We start from the raw sequence: 16,896 nt of genomic DNA on the forward strand, positions 1-16,896 counted from the left end.
TAGATGATGGATTGTGCAGGTGCGTGCCTAATACCCCATACCAACGTACCTGCAGTAAACATGACCATACATGTAATTTCCAATAGAAAAGATAACCTCAGTAAAGTGAAGTAGCTTCCCTAATGCAATTATGTGTACTTATTGGCTAATAGAGCAAGCTGAGCAAGCTAAGCAAGCTAGTGGGAAGTAATAATAAAAATTCATGCAAAGTACAATACATTTACATTTGCTGGGCCTAAAGCAGCAATTAAAATGGCCAAGTTCGCTAAGGACGCCATTAAAAGACATCGTCTAACTATTATTAGTTTCCCAACATTTAGAGTTGATTTTGCGGGTTGTCAACGATTCCTGATTACCTACCAAAAAAGCACATACCTATTTGAGAAATTTACCATCGGGAAGTTAAGAGAGCTCCGGTACTCTAGAATATCTACTATGTAATTGAACAATGCGCAACCGACATCCTAATAAGCGATGATAAATCCTTTTCTCACCCCTCTTCCCCTGTCGTCTAACCATGTTCCTGTCATCCGCGATGTACTAGCATACGGAGATTACATGCTGACCCATAGCCCCAATTGGATTCTAATTGTGAGCTGTCTAAGACTTTAAACCGTGGACAAATAGTAGCAAAGATGACAAACTAACAAATTCAAAGACAACAACAAGTTAAGTAGGATCGGAGCTGTCTTATAGCATTCTTTGTCGTCTTGTGGCATACCTGCTTCTTACGGTATGTAAACGACGTCCTACCAAACTATTCTACGCGAAGGAACTTCAATCCGCGTAGAGGAAGGGAGCTTTAATATACTAAACGGCGTACGAAATCGCGAATGTGCCGCATTCTGCTTATAACTCGATAAAGTATGGTGGGATGTCATGTCACTCTGCTATCACTGGAGTAGTAGACTTGTGATACTCGCCGCCTTAACTTTGTCGAACCCCTATTCGCTTAGACCGTATAAATTGCTAGCACAAATGGAAGTGCCTGTTTTTAGAGATGGGCGCGTTTAATACTTATGTTGCTTGAGTTGGTGCTACTTTGCTGTCTGCTTGGTTATTTTTATTGTATTATTTAACAATGCTCAGAAATACTTGTAGAAAATTATAGATGAGCTCATCCATCTGGGCACACTAGCGAAGATAAGTTGATGACCATGATGATGGCATGTGTTTAAATAGGTACCTGTCATCAAGCTGTCAAAACAAACCCCTATGCAAATATATACATAGTATGGGATAGAAGCAAGAAACATGCTAGGTACATACCAAGTTCAGGTCAATGCAAACCCGGTGGACTAGCGAATATGTGCATACATAATCCATTACTAGAATAGTTTGGGAACCCGCGCATGGATAGTGGGTAGAAGAAGGACCGTGAGCTGAGTCCACGTAAGATATCCTTGTAACTTGATTTCAAGGTAGTATTCGCCTGTCCATCTACACCTAAGAACCCCTGCTGCTCTCTGTGGATAACAGAAGATATTCCCCGAATGAAGACTTTGAGCGAGGCGAGAGAGGTCGCACGAGATCGGCGTGCCCTCATTCTGTAATGGATATTGTTGATGGGGCAAACAAGACGCTTTGTCCACCGGAATATATATACGATACGACATCAGTATCGATAGGTACACGAATAGAACGAGAAGGGTTATTAAGCATATCGATAGATTCTGTTAAGACTTACATACAGGATTATATGCCGAAAGAGGGGGATATCATTTACGAGAAAATACATAGATAGTAGGGCTGGGCCGAGCTACTGCACTTAAGATTGCTTCCTCTCCACGCGGTGGCCGTAAAGGGGCAAAGGGTTAATAGAACCCGACGTATTACGAATAACTATCGAATTCGCATTGCACCGTCTATACATACATACTATGTAGTCGATAGTGATTACATAGGTAGTAAATAGATTAGTACGCGGCGCTGGAATTAATGAAGACGGACCCGAAAATAAGCAGGTATTACATACATACGGCGCACACGGTGAACTTCCTAAGACCTCCTTAACCTTAGGTAGATATATCTACCATTTATGTAGTAGATCTACAACGTACATATCATACCTATCATACATACATGCATACCTCCTACATATGTAGTAGCCGGCCTGACAGTTGTGGTTCATCCGCGATTTAGATCCTAATCAGCTGTGCAACCCTCTCTTCTGCGTTACTAGGGTCTGCATATTAGAATCTATTAGAATCGGGGGCCTCCTTCGGGACGGACCCTTTTTTTCAACTAGCTCACGATGAAGATGAAGCAGTATGTCTTGTCTGACGTCCCGTAGAGCTGTAGGGTTAGGTACCTAGGTAGGTATGTAGGCACGGGTTGTGGCTTCTCCATGCAGCCACGTTTCTGCGATGAGGGTGTAATCCGTACCTAACGGAATAATGAAATGTGAAATATGAAATATGGGATATAGTAAAGTATGCGCCTCACTACATGTATGTACATATGTATGTATGTATATATTATATATATATTATGTATATATGTACTTAATGCAGACGAACACGCGAGTGGAAAGTACAATATTACAAGTTTACAACTTGGCGTTAAAATAAGTTGAAAGTGGGCGCGGAATGTCGTGCCCAATCTCGCTCGCGGATTCCTTGCAGGAAGGGACAGGAAGAGATATTCCCATATCCGGGCAAGCGTGCACTTCCTAGGCGAGTACCTTTCCCATCCCGGCTAGCCTAACCTGGCTGGACCATTTGCATTATGCCATTCTGAGCACACTTATCCATATTTTTCTTCTCCGCCTACTCCACTCTAAATCTCTTCTCTCCTACCCGACTGCACCGGCCAGACCTGGTAGACCTGGTAGACCTGGCAAGGGCCTGGGTCGACCCCAGCCAGCCGAATTCATTAAACCCCCCGAACTCCTCGCCTGTTTTCCTCTTGACCCTACTTACTTGAGTCCTCTTCGCAAGATCAGTTGTTCTATTCAGAACCCCTCCCTCTCTTTTTTTCTTCTTCTCCCTTTCTCGCCTCACAGTCTTTCGTGTTGCAGGCCATTAACACGTAAACTCCTATTCCTTCTTGGAGAGCCCGCATCCGAAGACGACTTCATTTTCTCTTACTCCGCAACCGCGAGACGTTTTTATTGATTACGAGCGTTTATCCCGACTGTCCGGCACAACCGCATCCCCGTCCCTAAGCTTAGTTCGTCGCACCGTTAGAGCTACCATTCAGCGTCCGGTCTACCTTGTTTGATCCTCGGAAGCATCTTGTTGATTATTTTATCTGTTTCGTCCCTTGACATCAGAGCATTCGCGTCTCTTTATCCTTGTTTCGATAAGCACGATTTAATCTAATTCGGATTGTTGCACTTTCCCAATTGGGTTGGTGAACTTGTCGACAACAACGACGGGAGCACAGTTGCAGGACGGGAGCTGAGAGATATAGTCATCGCGAACTCTGCGTATTGCACAATTGTCATTCAGGGCACGGCCTGTGCATACTAGAGGCGAGGGGATTGTATTCTAGGCACTTGCCAACCTTCTTTTTGCCGGCTCAACGATCGCCTTAAGGGTTGAGCTTACGTACGACTACTTGCGCTTAGCCATTTGCCAGAGGTAAATAACGGCTATTAAACCCAGAAACCAAAATATTGCTCGGGCTGGACTCGGCTTTAAACACATGATATACACCTCGGTAGAGTTATCCAAGGAAGATTAGCTCAGAGGGGCAGGCAGTGCCTTAGCTCCCACTTATTGATATCCAAACGACTTGAGCGGGAACGACACCACGGACGATCTTCTATTATTTATAAAGAACTAATAACCCCTCCTTTACCGAGTTATTGGTTGTTACGGCCTGGAAGCTACCCAGTACATCATGTACTCACAACAAGCGGCTATGGCCGCTACCGCCCCCCAAAAACCAGAGACTTTCATGCTTAGCACCGAAGCGCAACAAGCATTACCACACGACGCACAAGTGGCCTTGCAACAAGTTGACAATTGTGAGTAATTCCTATTCAGCTAGATTATACCTTTCCGTGTTCAATTGCTTACAAATGAGTGTAGTAAAATATTTCCTTATCTCGGCGCCTGTTGACTGGCAGCATGACCAATACATTCGACGTTTCCTATTACCGACAGGTGAATATGTCTCCTGTGTATTGTGGAATAACCTATTCCACATCTCGGGTACAGACATTGTGCGATGCCTTTCTTTTCGATTTCAGGCCTTCGGCCGTCCCGTGAAGAACTCCAAGAAGTTTGAAGAGGGCATATTTTCTGACCTGCGAAACCTCAAATCAGGAACAGATGCTTCCTTGGAAGAGCCAAAGAGTCCCTTTTTAGACTTCCTGTACAAGAACAATTGCATTCGAACACAAAAGAAGCAAAAGGTCTTTTACTGGTATAGTGTGCCCCACGACCGGCTTTTCCTAGATGCGCTGGAAAGAGATTTGAAGAGGGAGAAGATGGGTCAGGAGGCTACGACTATGGCTGTTAGTGAACCGGCCTTGTCGTTCCAGTATGACTCTTCGCAGTCCCTTTACGAACAGTTGACGAAAGCCCAGCAAGCCAATTCCTCGTCTTTCAACGCCCAGCAAGTTTCTTTTTCTCAATCTCAAGCTCCATCCCCGGTGATGAGGGCAATGGATCCCATGCCTCCCCCGCAGATGATGCCTCAGTCGATGGCCCCTTTATCGGATGGGATGGACGCCATGGTACAATACAATACGATGGCAACGATGGCCCCGGCTATGCCTCAGCATATGCAGCAAGTAGTCAAGAGGGAGCCTGACTTCAGTCGTATGCAATACAACCAGAATGGTGTACCAATGGCTCATAGCCACACGCGCCATGCCTCGATGCCAGCTTATGGTCTTGAATACTCGCCTGCACCCTCATTTGTTTCATCACATTACGAGGATTACAGCAACCGAGGCATTTCATTCGAGCCAATTACACCTCCTCAGCAAGCTTTAGCAATGGGAGCCGAGCCGGCCTATATTGCAAACGAGGAGACTGGGCTGTACACGGCAATTCCCGATCATCTCAGTGGGCTGAACGGGATGATGCAGTTACCGCCCTCTAACTTGGCTGGGCCGCAGTTTTCGCGTGCCTATGGCGCCAACAATGTCTACTCTGTGATCGAAGGATCGCCGACATACAAGCAGAGAAGACGGCGTTCATCCATCCCTCCTTCAGTAGTGGCGTTGGCAGCTGCGACTGCTCAAGCGCAGGTAGCTGCTCACAGGCCCTCGGATTTGAGGAGGTCAGTTTCGGCGTCAGTTGGCCCTGTGGCGGAGGGTGACGAGTCTCAGAGCAACTCCCCCCCCGGCCTATCATACAGCAACTCGTCGATGTCTCTCACCAACCAGCAACATATGGAAATGTCAAGGCATGGCACCCCACTGTCGACTGTGGAAGGTAGCCCTGCTTTAAACCCGATGTCTCTCCAGCGACAAGACTTCACCCAGTTCACTAACGACGATTTGAGTGGTGACGGTTCGATTCATGAGCAGCGGGTGATGCAGCCTGGAGCGAACGTAGTTCGCAGGGCTCGCTCAGCTACTGTTATGGAGTTAGGGCCTTATCCTCAGAAGTCTCATTCGTGCCCAATTCCCACGTGCGGTCGTCTCTTCAAGCGCCTCGAGCACCTGAAGCGGTAAGATCAAATATTTCTTTTTGTTGCTTGCTTGGTGCACCGTTGTGTATCTGACCAAATATTTAGACACGTAAGAACACATACCCAAGAAAGACCCTACATCTGCCCCTATTGTAGCAAGGCGTTCTCTAGATCCGACAACCTAGCACAGTATGACTCCAATTTTCTAGATTGTTTCGTTTGTCAACTTGAAGATCCTGTGATGAGCAACGATGTTTGTGCGATATACCTTCAGAGCGAAACCCAGCAATCATTCGAATTAAGTGACAACACAACAAGCATACATCAACTCATCATGAGGAGCGACAAGTTTTATCAATATGATAGAGACTAACTTTTGTTATAGACACAAGCGCACACACGACCGCGGCGAGGGTGCTGAAGGTGGGCTGGCTTTGTCGGGTGAAGAGGAAGAAGATTTCTCTGGCGAGGATCAACTTGGCTCGCTCGAGGAAGCTTCTCCCAACTCGGAGCCAGGGTATGTCCCGACTTCGTTAAGCTCTATTGCTACGTCGATGCCTACATCCAATGGACTTTCCGGGAGTGGGATGGCCCAGTCGACCTTCAACCCTTTGCAAACGCTAAGTATGCCCATGACAATGAGCACACCAACAGGAGCGATGTAACTGAAGTTGCGACTTGAAGTTTATGGGCGCGTAATAATGTGATGCAACTGTCTATATTATATGGCAGTCTTAATCCGGGGTTCAGTGGTTTGACTTGCATGGTATGTTTCATTTAGACGTGGGATTTCATTTACAAGCGCGGGCTGGACGATTTGTGTTCGGCATTATTTATCGGGGAGCGATCTGCTTTTGCTCACTTTACGCATGGGGGATACCATGGTGGAAAAAAACGCTCAGAAGAAGCATTTGATAGACGGACGGCCGGAAGACTTGAAGGGAAGGGAACAATCGATTCACACAGAACCACATAGGAGCAAAGTTGCTCCCTCAAAAACGGCAGGAAGGCACATGAAGTCGACAGACCACTACCACTCATGCATTTGTATATATATTCGCTTTCTTCCTTTGTTACTTAGGCTTTGTGGCCGGCTGTAGGGGGCTACGGGAGATGATACCAAATTTCTTTTCTTTTTTTTTCTAGGGGCCGCATTTGTCGGCTTGTTCTTTCGGGGGACTGAGCTGAAGAGGAAGAAGAGAGGAGAGGGAGAAGATGGCTTAGTATAAACTTTGAGCTTCAATAAACATCAACTAACATCTAAATATTTACCTTTATACTTGATCCTGGATTTGTTTTGGTAGTGATGTAATTGTCCATTTACGCTATCTTATGGGTATTGCTATGCTATAGAAGTTAGAAGAATCTATGCATTATATATTTCATATACTTCATAGGAAGCAAGGTTAATAAGTATTGTGTATTGTGATGAGGCTGTGGGAAGAGGAATTGGCAACTTTTTAGTTGTATATCAACGCAAAATACGCCAATTGGTATAGTTTCTGCGTATATCCCACGTCATTCTCTTTCGTTCATGCATAGTTTATCATATGATATCCCCGGTCAATCCTTGCTTGTAGAACCCGTCTACATAGTAAACTGGTATAATTGCAGATACGAGGTTCTAAGGTTACTGCCAACGGAACGTCTAACTAGGGCGAATGGGGGGGAGGGCGGGTGACGATGCTGTAATTAACTACCACTTCTACCCAATACTTTGCGTGTAGACAGGCTGAAATTGCACTGCATTTATGGTGGCAACATTAGTTATATCCCCGTCCATCGTCTCCTCCCTAGTACATCATCTCTAGGGTGTTATCCAGTTTCCCGAGAGGCAGGCATACATTGATTGTATAGGTGTTGACTCGCCCTTTTCCTACCCCGTACGCACGGCAGAGATTGTATTCGTACTTCTTAATATTCCCCTATTGATCGAGAGTCATCCTTTGGCTTGAAATCTGCCATATTTAGCTTGGCTCTTAGGTGATCCATCATCTCGAAAACATGGTTAAATCCCCAATCCTCATCCTCTCCCTTTTCCTCCTCGCGGTCAATTACGGATCTGATCTCATCTGCGTACTCAGGGTAAATGTAATACAAGACATATTTAAGTTGGTCCTCCCTCGAGCCGATACTGGTGCCGTCGATGTGTAATTTGATCCACATCTCCGCCTTCCATACTTCATAGTCTATGTCAGGGCAGAGTTCGAAGTCGAACATAGCCGGGTCTGGAAGCAAATGGCTGGGTTGTCTCTGTGTCGAAGAATCGAAAGCGAGCGTGGTTGAGGTAGAATAATCTGCTGAATGGGCATTAGCAAGATCTCTGCGGCCTTCCCCAATCTTATGAAGTGTTAAAGTACCATAACGAGAATGCATTATAAGGTGAATAATATCACTACGCATCCTAGTATTTGCTAGACGCATACTATCAATAATAGTCATTAATTCGGTAATATCCTTTCTTATGCCGTCAATTGATTTTTCAAGCTTATCGCCCATACGTTTTACAGTAGCATTGATGAACGGTTTAAAGTTAGGAACCTTGGGGCATCCTGGGAGGCATCCTGGGAGGCATCTTGTCGATTGGTGTTACTATCGCTGCCGTGACTGTAGTTATGGTTGCGAATAGACGGAATGTGTACTGCGTTGAACCACTGCAGGTGTGGTAGATAGGTGAACGTAGTCCTGCCGCAATGGAGAAATATATATGAATTGACGTAGAGAGAAATAGGAGTAGGAAGATTAGTGAAGTTTCTTGTGGGTGGGCTTGAGGTGCACCGCAAGGCATCCGCATTGAATCCCATAATGCGTTGAATCTGGGCGAGTCGCTCATCTTTGACACTCATTCTTTCACCTTCGCCTCCTCTTCCCACCGCTTCTGCCCCCAGATCTCCTGTCATCTCCTTGGATCTCGGCAATATCCTTCTGGCTCAGTTTCAGCATGCCGTTCCTCAGCCTCCCCACCGCGGGAGCATCCACGGCCTTCTCAAACTTCCTAGCCCTGGGCTTCCCCTTCGCGGCCGTACTCGCAGGCCGCTCGAGGATGATGCCGTTCTCGCGAGCCTCCTTACGCCTCTTGGCCTCGCGCGTCGTCACAGCAGCTACGATGCCTTTCCGGTGCGACATGGGCATCTTGGCCTGCTTGAAGATGCTCGACTTGGAGCCGAGCGCTGCTAGCCGCATGTCTGTGGCTAGATGGCGGTTGCGACCCGCGTGTTCTATGCTGCCGTTGTTCTGGCCCGATCCGGAAAGGAGGTGCGATTCGGATAGCAAACGTTGTAGCGCTAGGTCGTTTTTTAGAAGTGAAGGGGCATCTTCGTCCGCGGCGTTTTTGTGCTTTATCGCCGGGGTGGGAGAAGAAGCATTTGGGTCTAGGGACGAGGAAGGGACACGCGAGGATAGGTAGGCTTTGCTCTCGCGCTTGGAGAGCGGATCGGTGGAGAGCGCAGGGAGCTTGCTCGTATGGGTGACTACTTCAACCACCTCGACTGTCGATGAGCTGTTTGGTGTGGACTCTGACCCGGATTCTAATTCCGACTCGGAGTCAGATACGCCGTCCCAAGAGTCCTTAGAGGCATCGTCTGAGTCGGAGCGCAGATCTTCGGGTTCGTCAGTTTGTGCTGGTTGTGAGGCGGCAAGTGACGGGTCTAACGGCGCAAACTGGGCTTCAAAGTGCTGGCGGAAGATAGCTTGGGCTTCTTCTTGGGATAACGAGGATTCTGTTTTCTGCGCGCGCGACTTGCGCTTACCGAGCACTGTAGCCATCTTTCTGGATGTTGAAGTTGGAAGAAATATAAAATAAAAGTTTTAGTGGATCCAATTAATTTACAGTGTTTAAAACGTTATTGTTATTTTGAGCATAACTATCCTATGTAAAGTTATATAATAGTAATTCACCAATCAATGAGCCTAATTGGCCTTATTAATTCCTGACGCTAAAAAAGAAACACCCCGCTATGGCCTCATAACGGATAGAGAGATCTAAAGTTAAAAGCCCCGCCATCTATAAGGTGTGAGTTTAAACGTATTATAGTTTAGGTACCTTTTAAGTTATTTTATGAGTATCACCCCCCTCTCCCCTAATAGTTCAAAATACTTGAAAAATACCTAAAACAGTATGACACGGTTCAGACCATGTATAGACCTACACGCCGGCCAGGTGAAGCAGATCGTGGGCGGAACCCTCGATAGCTCCACCGCCGAGCTCAAGACGAACTTTGTCTCGCAGCATTCCGCCGGGCATTTCGCTCGTCTATACCGAGATCATAATCTCGAAGGGGCACATGTCATTATGTTGGGCTCTGGAAATAATGACGCTGCGAGTGAGGCACTGGCGGCGTGGCCGGGCCATCTCCAGGTCGGAGGTGGTATCAACGACCAGAACGCTGCGACGTGGATAGAACAGGGCGCTAATAAGGTAGGTGATATGTATATGTATGAGTGTCATATATTATGCAGTATTGTTGATTGCGGATTCTAGTAGGTCATCATCACATCCTTCCTCTTCCCCGGAGGCAAGTTCAGCCAGGAACGTCTAGACGCCGTGCTAGCTGCCCTCGGCGGCCGAAAAGATAACCTCGTTATCGACCTTAGCTGTAGGCGACAGGGCGACGAGAAATGGTTTGTAGCTATGAATAAATGGCAGACTATCACCGACATGCAAGTAAACCAAGGTATTTAGACGTCTATCCTCCCCGCCCCGGCTGGAAAGCTTACCCTTAGGTTAAGAAACGTCTGATTAAAATGATACGCAGAGTCCATTAAAATTTTAGAGCCGTACTGCTCCGAATTCCTCATTCACGCCGCCGACAACGAGGGTCTCCAGAAGGGCATCGACGAGAAACTCGTCGAGAAGCTTGCGGAGTGGTGCAGTATACCGGTAACGTATGCCGGTGGCGGGAGAAATATTGACGACCTTGAACTTGTCAAGAAACTGAGCCGTGGAAAAGTAGACCTTACAATTGGCAGTGCCTTGGACTGTTTCGGCGGCACAGGGGTAAAATTTGATGACTGTGTTGCGTGGAATGCTAAGCAAGGGGAATGACATGACCACAACAATAAAAGACAAAACACTAGCTAGATAATAGAAGAATCTCTTAATAGACCTTGCATACATGAGGGAAGAGCCTATTTTGCGACGATAGATAAACTATGAGTATCAGTCTCACCTACACTTCGCGACAAGAAATCCGGTTGACGAGGTATAACCACAAATGCAGCCCATTAAAAGATTCGGGAACGCCTGCGTAGCTCCGGGTACGGTATTTTGGAATGACTGGAGGTATAAGCTTCGTCAATGTCGTTCGTTATCCATCAACTGTTCGACCCTAGTCCACCTCTTTTAATTGTCTCGATACGTATTCCTACAACTTCCCTGTGGCTTTACGACCTCAACTCCTCCAACTCCAGCTCCAGCTGTCGGATACGTTCACTCTGGTCCTGCGTTCCAGATCCCACTCGTTTCTTCAGGCTGTCTACCTCATCCGTCAGATGATTGATCTTTTGGCCTTGCACGCTAATCATGTTAGTCTGAGTCTCTAACAGCTGCTTGATCTGCTCCAAAGTTGTTTCAACGCCTGGGCCAGATGTTGGGCTGTTCGACGATGCTGAAACAGGGACTGCTGTAGCCGAGGTTGATGGGTAAGTAGGCGATTTAATTGCGGCTGCCGGTTTCGGTGGCGGCGCGGAGGTAGTCTTGGTAGGAGAGAGAGGCGTCGGCTCAGAGCGTGCAGGGATTGCGCTGCGTTGGGTTGGCTTTGAGATCTCTTCGAAACTTGAGGTCTCGTCGTCATCGCCCTCATCTTTATCTTCATACTTGGAGGCTATCGCAGCCATGGAGCGATTCTGCTCCTTAAGGGTGGGAGGCGGAGGTCGCGCTGCTGGCTCGGGTTCCTTTTGAGGTACAGGTTTAGGTGCAGGGGTCGGAGCTGGTGCTGAAGCAGGTGCCTGATAATCAAGGACTTCAACAGGCGCACTGCCCTCATAGATGCTTTCAAAATCGATCTTCGGTGGCAGGCCAGTTTTGCCAGATAGCCAATCATTAGCACCGACACCAGGTTTGACGCCAGAAGCTGGTGGGTAAATGTCCGATTGGAATGTCTCGGCCCGTCGAGGGACAGTGAAAGAGATAGGCTCGATGTACGTGTCGTTAACTGTCTTGTATGCCCTCATGACTTCATTTTCATGGACCTTTCTATTGTGAGTTGTGATATTCGAAATTGAGATAAGATGGGAATATAGTTATAGTTACTTACATTCACTCCGCGCTTTGGAACGAAAGCAATACCTCTCTGAGGCTCAATCGACTTGTACTCGGAAAGAAATTCGAACTTGTCGTTCTCATACTCAAAATATCGGATATTGCCATCACTAATACAATCTAGATTAGACGCCTGTTTTTTGAGCAATGTTAAAAATGGACAGAACTTACCCCTTTCCGGCGAGATACAAGCAGTTGCAGGCGTCATCTATGTCGAGGTTAGTTATGCAATATGTATAAGCCAAAGACCATCTTACCCCAGAAAGGCATGCAAACACCGGAGATACTATCAAGAGTATTTAGTATAATAGGCGTGTTGTTACCGGGCTCCCAGAGAGCAAGTTGACGATCACTCATACGAGAGAAGCCGGTCGTAGCAAATCTGTTATGTTCTCCTAACCAAACTGTTCGGCTGTTTTTGGCACCCTCGTGGCCTTGTCCTTCATGTGCAGGGCGCTCTTGTCGTACATCCCATACACGAAGCTTCTTGTCTCTCGAGGTTGTGACGAGCATTGTACCATTGGCATTCCACGACAGACTTTGAACAATATCAGGGTGTTTGAGCGTATGGGCAGCAGAACCGGTGCCTACATCCCATATCTTGATTGTGAAATCCCCAGAGGCAGAAGCAAGTATATTCTCGGCAGCGGGGTTGAATAAGACCTGACCAACCTTCCTCGAGTGACCGGTCAGTTTGGAAACGGGAGCTACGTCGGGTGGTTCCTCGGCATCTGTTAATAGGGTGAAGCCCTGAGGCACTTCCCAAATCATGATTTTGCCATCTTCGGAAGCTGATGCGATTAGGCGATCGTTAAAGGGGTTCCTTGAGCAATAACATTAGGTTAAGGTCTTCGCATAAGGGGGGATCAACCACCCCAAGGGTCGCGTGCGCACCAGTCGGTATCGAGAACTGCAGCAGTGTGGCCACGGAATAGAGGAATGACATCGGGGAGCTTGCCCTTCTCACCCAAGGGGATGACAGCAAAGGCACCTCCACCACTGGCCTCCCAATTTACCGAGAGATATTCTGGATTGGCCTGTTGCAACCGGACCTGTCAGTTCCTGGGCGTACTATGCAGACAGCAAAAGAGGGAAGACCAGACCTTAACCAAGTTGGTATCCCAAGCATTTCGGCTTATACGTATATTATCATAACAGAATTCCTTCCGAGTAGATTTGCCGAAGACATGTCCTTAGTCAAGGTTAGTCGGGTCACGGCAAATCGCAAGGGAGCGCGTTGGGGACGTACGGTACTTGGACGCTCGAACAAAGCGCCCAGCCATGATTGGCTGTAGGCAGTATAAAGTAGGAAGTAGGAAGTAGGAATGTGATAAAAAGTACCTAATAGGATAAATAGAATATGAGGTATCAATCAGCGAGATTGTAGCATTAAGAGGGTAAGGTACTTAGAGAGAGAGGAAACTGGCAGATGGTAGATAGGGGAGAACGAAGCGTATGTAAGTAAAGAAGGCAGTAAAGATATTAGGTAAGGGTAGGTACGAATACGTCGATTGATTCAAGGAGCGGAATCTGAAGCTATGTACCTGGGTACCCCCTGTTGAATTAGTTGCTGCTAGGAATTAAATCAGCGGCCAGCCAGGCGAGCCTCCTGAACTCGAATGAGAACAAGTGGATAAGGCAAGTGGGCAAGTGGGCAGGTGGGCAGGTGGGGTTTGCATCACCACACCCCGGAATAAGAGGTTGTGTACATAATGCAAACCAGCTGAAATCACGTGTTCGTTTCCGTTCCATTTAGGTACGCTAAAATCCCATTAGTTTTTACATAAGGCTCTTTAGGCCCTTTACTTAGGTAGGTACATACCTAACTCAGGCAACTTAGCGCGTCGACGCGCCTCTTTGAACTTTTTCTCTCAAGAGGCGGTTTCCTATAGTTAGTCCTCATAGCTGTCGCATCTCCCATACCTTCCCAGCCTCACCAACAGCCCGCCAATTCAATATCTCAATCGTCAACATGGCAGCGTTGTAAGTATAGCCAGTGAAGCTTCTATCGTTTATATTTCTTTTTATTAATTGTGGGACTTAATAGTGAGAACTTCGATAATATCTTCCTGGACTTATCCAAAGAGTCTGGGAAGTGCCGATTCGCAGAAAATGGTCTGGGTTGGAAACCTTCTGCAGGCGGCAACACTTTCACCCTCGACCGCAGTGACATCGCCAACGCGCAATGGAGCCGTGCTGCAAAAGGTTACGAAGTTAAGATTCTCAAGAGATCCTCCGAGCTTGTCCATCTCGACGGTTTTCAACAAGAGGTAACCCATATTAACTATTTGCTTGGCATACGTCTGACAGTTGCTGACAATACTGCAGGATCTAGAGCGCTTGAGCAAGATATTCAAGAATTGGTATAGCATAAATCTGGACCCTAAGGAACATGCATTGCGAGGCTGGAACTGGGGCAAGACTGAGTTTAGCAAGGCCGAGCTTGTCTTCAATGTCCAGAACAAGCCTTCCTTCGAAATTCCCTACTCCGAGATTTCAAATACCAATCTTGCTGGCCGTAACGAAGTATCCGTCGAATTCGCCGCATCGAACGAGGATGATACGGGCACGAACGGACACCTAGGTGGTGCGAGAGGTCGCGGCAAGAAGTCCGGTGCGGGCAAAGACCAGCTCGTAGAGATGCGCTTCTATATTCCCGGCACTACCACTCGTAAAGAGACAGAAGGAGAGGATGCAGGAAGCGGCGGCGAAGAGGAGAAGAATGCTGCAACTCTGTTCTACGAGACACTCATGGACAAGGCCGAGATCGGCGAGACCGCAGGTGATGCGATCGCTACTTTCTTGGAAGTTCTTCACCTTACGCCACGGTTCGTCTACTCGGCCCCTATTTGCTTTAGAATGCCTCTAATCATTACTATATAGCGGACGGTTCGATATCGACATGTATGAAGCGTCGTTTCGCCTCCGCGGTAAGACGTACGACTACAAGATACAGTATGAGGCTATCAAGAAGTTTATGGTCCTTCCGAAGCCAGACGACCTGCATTTCATGCTGTGTATCGGGCTAGATCCACCTCTCCGCCAGGGACAGACGAGGTACCCATTCCTAGTTATGCAGGCCAAGAAGGATGAGGAAGTGACTATCGATCTCAACCTCACCGAGGAGCAGTTGAATGAGCAGTACAAGGATCGTCTACAGCCTCACTACGAGCAACCGCTTCACCAGGTTATTACCTATATTTTCAAAGGCCTTGCCAACAAGAAGATCACCTCTCCGGCTAAGGATTTTATGACACACAGAAACCAGTTCGGCATCAAATGCTCAATCAAAGCGGCGGAAGGATTTTTGTACTGCCTCGAGAAAGCCTTCATGTTTGTACCGAAGCCCGCAACTTACGTGTCATATGACCAAACATCTTCCATTGTTTTCTCCCGTGTTAGTGGCGCGGTTTCCGCATTATCAACTTTCGATATCGCGGTTCACATGAAGAGCGGCGGAGCGCCTCATCAGTTCAGCAATATTAATAGAGAAGATCTGAAGGCGCTCGAAGGATTCTTCAAACTCAAAGGCCTGCGTGTTAAGAATGAGATCGATGAGGATGCTAATTTACTTGCTGCTGCGCTCCGCCAGGAAGTCATGGATGAATCCGAAGAGGAAGTGGTCGGTCCTCGAGCGGACCGTGGTTCCGCTGACGAAGACGAGGAGAGTGTAGACGATGACTTCCAAGCCGAAAGCGAGAGCGATGTCGCCGAGGAATACGATTCGGCTCACGAATCGTCTGGTTCGGGAAGTGCGGAGAGCGACGTTGATGGTGGGGAAGACCGGGACGAGGATGAAGAAATGGTAGACGAGGAAGAGGAAAAGAAGCCCAAGGCCAAGAAACAGAAAACCGGAAAATAAGGTCGAACCTCTTCCCCGTGTCTAATTGACCCGGCATAGACTTGAAATTTTCATCGTTGAGTCGTTCAAGGGTAAGGTCTAGCGGCAACGGCGTTACGGAGGCTCTGATAGCTTTGCTCAAGCACAATCGCTGCTTTTTTCTTTCTTTCTCGTACAGCTTGCGGATTTCGTACGAAGCACGTGGCTGACCCACCAGTCTTATATTGAGGATAGCATATAGGGACAGGCACATCGAAGTAGTATTTCGTTGGACCTATACAGCCAATCATAATGATACCACACGATAGGCCTTCTAGGCATCTTCATAGATCAATTCATAAATGATGAATTTCAATACACGGCACTTGAGGATTAGCGATCCCATTAAGGACTATATTCGGGTTAGTGAGTGTAAGGGGAAAAGGTTAACTACGTCTCAAACCGACTCTGCTTGGCAATGGAGATCCTATATGAACTAGTTAAGGGTGTCGAGGCCTCGAAAGACTAGGAGATAGACACGACTTAGAGTCTTGTTTAACTTCCGAGACCTGAGTATTCACTCTCTAAACATGGCATATGAAACAAGAGTCTCGTAGTTAACTTTCCAGTTGTTTTCTAGTTGACGCCGTCTACATGGTGTACATGTGAAGCCCCACCACTATTAACCGTCTACTGATGGCTTTTCCCTTTCTTTAATTTCATGTCATTCTCATGTGACAAGAAGGTTGCAAGGACAAGGACATGCAAGTTTTTTAATCGAGACATTACACACCTACCTACGTATGTAGTTATATCTATCGAGTATGTCCTATTCGACCGCGGAATGCTAGGCGAAGCTCCTATGACGTAGGAAAGCAAAGTAAATCCTCCCGTACCGATACATAAACATGGTACGCATAGGTACGCATATAGGTACGTAAATATTTACATAAGCGTGATTTTCAACGAGCATAAACCTTATGTACCTTAACTCGGAAGGCCCTAAGTACACCGGGTATCTCCATAGCTTTCAGGGAAAGCATGAGGTTGTAATATCCCCCTTTCGGCATGGCCTGTTTCTAATTTTTACCCGTCAGCTTTCTGCGCCTGCGCCTACATACAGCCTACAGCCTATGCGTAATTACATACCTTATGTACGGATTAGTACTGTACCTAACCTTAATAAATACATGTACAGATAACATGTCGTCAGTCTAGTCTATCA

The 16,896-nt window shown here is 47.1% G+C and overlaps 6 protein-coding genes across 6 annotated transcripts; 3 read left to right on the forward strand and 3 right to left on the reverse strand.

Annotated features, from left to right (window-relative positions):
• The first annotated feature begins 3,733 nt into the window (after positions 1–3,733).
• F4813DRAFT_349541 (Ste12-like transcription factor) lies at positions 3,734–6,853 on the forward strand. Its single transcript, XM_049242184.1, has 4 exons — positions 3,734–3,973; positions 4,038–5,631; positions 5,698–5,781; positions 5,978–6,853. The coding sequence occupies exons 1-4, from the start codon at positions 3,847–3,849 to the stop codon at positions 6,255–6,257; spliced, it is 2,085 nt and encodes a 694-aa protein (XP_049102276.1). The 5' UTR covers positions 3,734–3,846; the 3' UTR covers positions 6,258–6,853.
• Positions 6,854–7,506: 653 nt separating this feature from the next.
• F4813DRAFT_386515 (uncharacterized protein) lies at positions 7,507–7,968 on the reverse strand (the record flags this gene model as incomplete). Its single annotated transcript, XM_049246430.1, has 1 exon — positions 7,507–7,968. The coding sequence occupies one exon, from the start codon at positions 7,966–7,968 to the stop codon at positions 7,507–7,509; it is 462 nt and encodes a 153-aa protein (XP_049102277.1).
• Positions 7,969–8,266: 298 nt separating this feature from the next.
• On the reverse strand, positions 8,267–9,422 carry F4813DRAFT_291054 (uncharacterized protein). Its single transcript, XM_049240630.1, has one exon. It carries the CDS (start codon positions 9,355–9,357, stop codon positions 8,443–8,445), a length of 915 nt encoding a protein of 304 aa, XP_049102278.1. The 5' UTR covers positions 9,358–9,422; the 3' UTR covers positions 8,267–8,442.
• A 99-nt stretch (positions 9,423–9,521) lies between these two features.
• Positions 9,522–10,805, forward strand: F4813DRAFT_291091 (Phosphoribosylformimino-5-aminoimidazole carboxamide ribotide isomerase). Its single transcript, XM_049240632.1, has 3 exons — positions 9,522–10,009; positions 10,076–10,265; positions 10,347–10,805. Exons 1-3 carry the CDS (start codon positions 9,710–9,712, stop codon positions 10,634–10,636), a joined length of 780 nt encoding a protein of 259 aa, XP_049102279.1. The 5' UTR covers positions 9,522–9,709; the 3' UTR covers positions 10,637–10,805.
• Positions 10,806–10,841: 36 nt separating this feature from the next.
• On the reverse strand, positions 10,842–13,274 carry F4813DRAFT_291072 (DUF1900-domain-containing protein). Its single transcript, XM_049240631.1, has 7 exons — positions 13,101–13,274; positions 12,955–13,043; positions 12,746–12,888; positions 12,109–12,674; positions 12,023–12,059; positions 11,847–11,961; positions 10,842–11,781 (listed from the first exon to the last, which is right to left on the reverse strand). Exons 1-7 carry the CDS (start codon positions 13,132–13,134, stop codon positions 10,975–10,977), a joined length of 1,791 nt encoding a protein of 596 aa, XP_049102280.1. The 5' UTR covers positions 13,135–13,274; the 3' UTR covers positions 10,842–10,974.
• A 335-nt stretch (positions 13,275–13,609) lies between these two features.
• Positions 13,610–16,425, forward strand: F4813DRAFT_349553 (SSrecog-domain-containing protein). The gene is made up of 4 exons (XM_049242185.1): positions 13,610–13,834; positions 13,899–14,121; positions 14,180–14,679; positions 14,735–16,425. Exons 1-4 carry the CDS (start codon positions 13,824–13,826, stop codon positions 15,711–15,713), a joined length of 1,713 nt encoding a protein of 570 aa, XP_049102281.1. The 5' UTR covers positions 13,610–13,823; the 3' UTR covers positions 15,714–16,425.
• Positions 16,426–16,896: the final 471 nt, after the last annotated feature.

The sequence above is a fragment of the Daldinia decipiens genome (genome assembly GCF_022478715.1).
Source record: "Daldinia decipiens strain CBS 113046 unplaced genomic scaffold F4813scaffold_6, whole genome shotgun sequence".
Taxonomy (NCBI): domain Eukaryota; kingdom Fungi; phylum Ascomycota; class Sordariomycetes; order Xylariales; family Hypoxylaceae; genus Daldinia; species Daldinia decipiens.

What these genes read in the sequence shown, in the direction of transcription:
- F4813DRAFT_291072 (XM_049240631.1), bottom strand. Translation starts at nt 13,134, where the DNA reads ATGGCTGGGCGCTTTGTTCGAGCGTCCAAGTACC. An exon ending in TGTTCGAGCGTCCAAGTACC is followed by an intron (nt 13,044 to 13,100) that starts GTACGTCCCCAA and finishes ACCTTGACTAAG; the next exon opens with GACATGTCTTCGGCAAATCT. An exon ending in TTGTATCTCGCCGGAAAGGG is followed by an intron (nt 11,962 to 12,022) that starts GTAAGTTCTGTC and finishes AGATTGTATTAG; the next exon opens with TGATGGCAATATCCGATATT.
- F4813DRAFT_291091 (XM_049240632.1), top strand. Translation starts at nt 9,710, where the DNA reads ATGACACGGTTCAGACCATGTATAGACCTACACGCCGGCCAGGTGAAG. An exon ending in TAGAACAGGGCGCTAATAAG is followed by an intron (nt 10,010 to 10,075) that starts GTAGGTGATATG and finishes GGATTCTAGTAG; the next exon opens with GTCATCATCACATCCTTCCT. An exon ending in CGACATGCAAGTAAACCAAG is followed by an intron (nt 10,266 to 10,346) that starts GTATTTAGACGT and finishes AATGATACGCAG; the next exon opens with AGTCCATTAAAATTTTAGAG.
- F4813DRAFT_349541 (XM_049242184.1), top strand. Translation starts at nt 3,847, where the DNA reads ATGTACTCACAACAAGCGGCTATGGCCGCTACCGCCCCCCAAAAACCA. An exon ending in CTTGCAACAAGTTGACAATT is followed by an intron (nt 3,974 to 4,037) that starts GTGAGTAATTCC and finishes AAATGAGTGTAG; the next exon opens with TAAAATATTTCCTTATCTCG. An exon ending in CGCCTCGAGCACCTGAAGCG is followed by an intron (nt 5,632 to 5,697) that starts GTAAGATCAAAT and finishes CCAAATATTTAG; the next exon opens with ACACGTAAGAACACATACCC.
- F4813DRAFT_349553 (XM_049242185.1), top strand. An exon ending in TCGACGGTTTTCAACAAGAG is followed by an intron (nt 14,122 to 14,179) that starts GTAACCCATATT and finishes ACAATACTGCAG; the next exon opens with GATCTAGAGCGCTTGAGCAA. An exon ending in GTTCTTCACCTTACGCCACG is followed by an intron (nt 14,680 to 14,734) that starts GTTCGTCTACTC and finishes ATTACTATATAG; the next exon opens with CGGACGGTTCGATATCGACA.
- F4813DRAFT_291054 (XM_049240630.1), bottom strand. Translation starts at nt 9,357, where the DNA reads ATGGCTACAGTGCTCGGTAAGCGCAAGTCGCGCGCGCAGAAAACAGAA.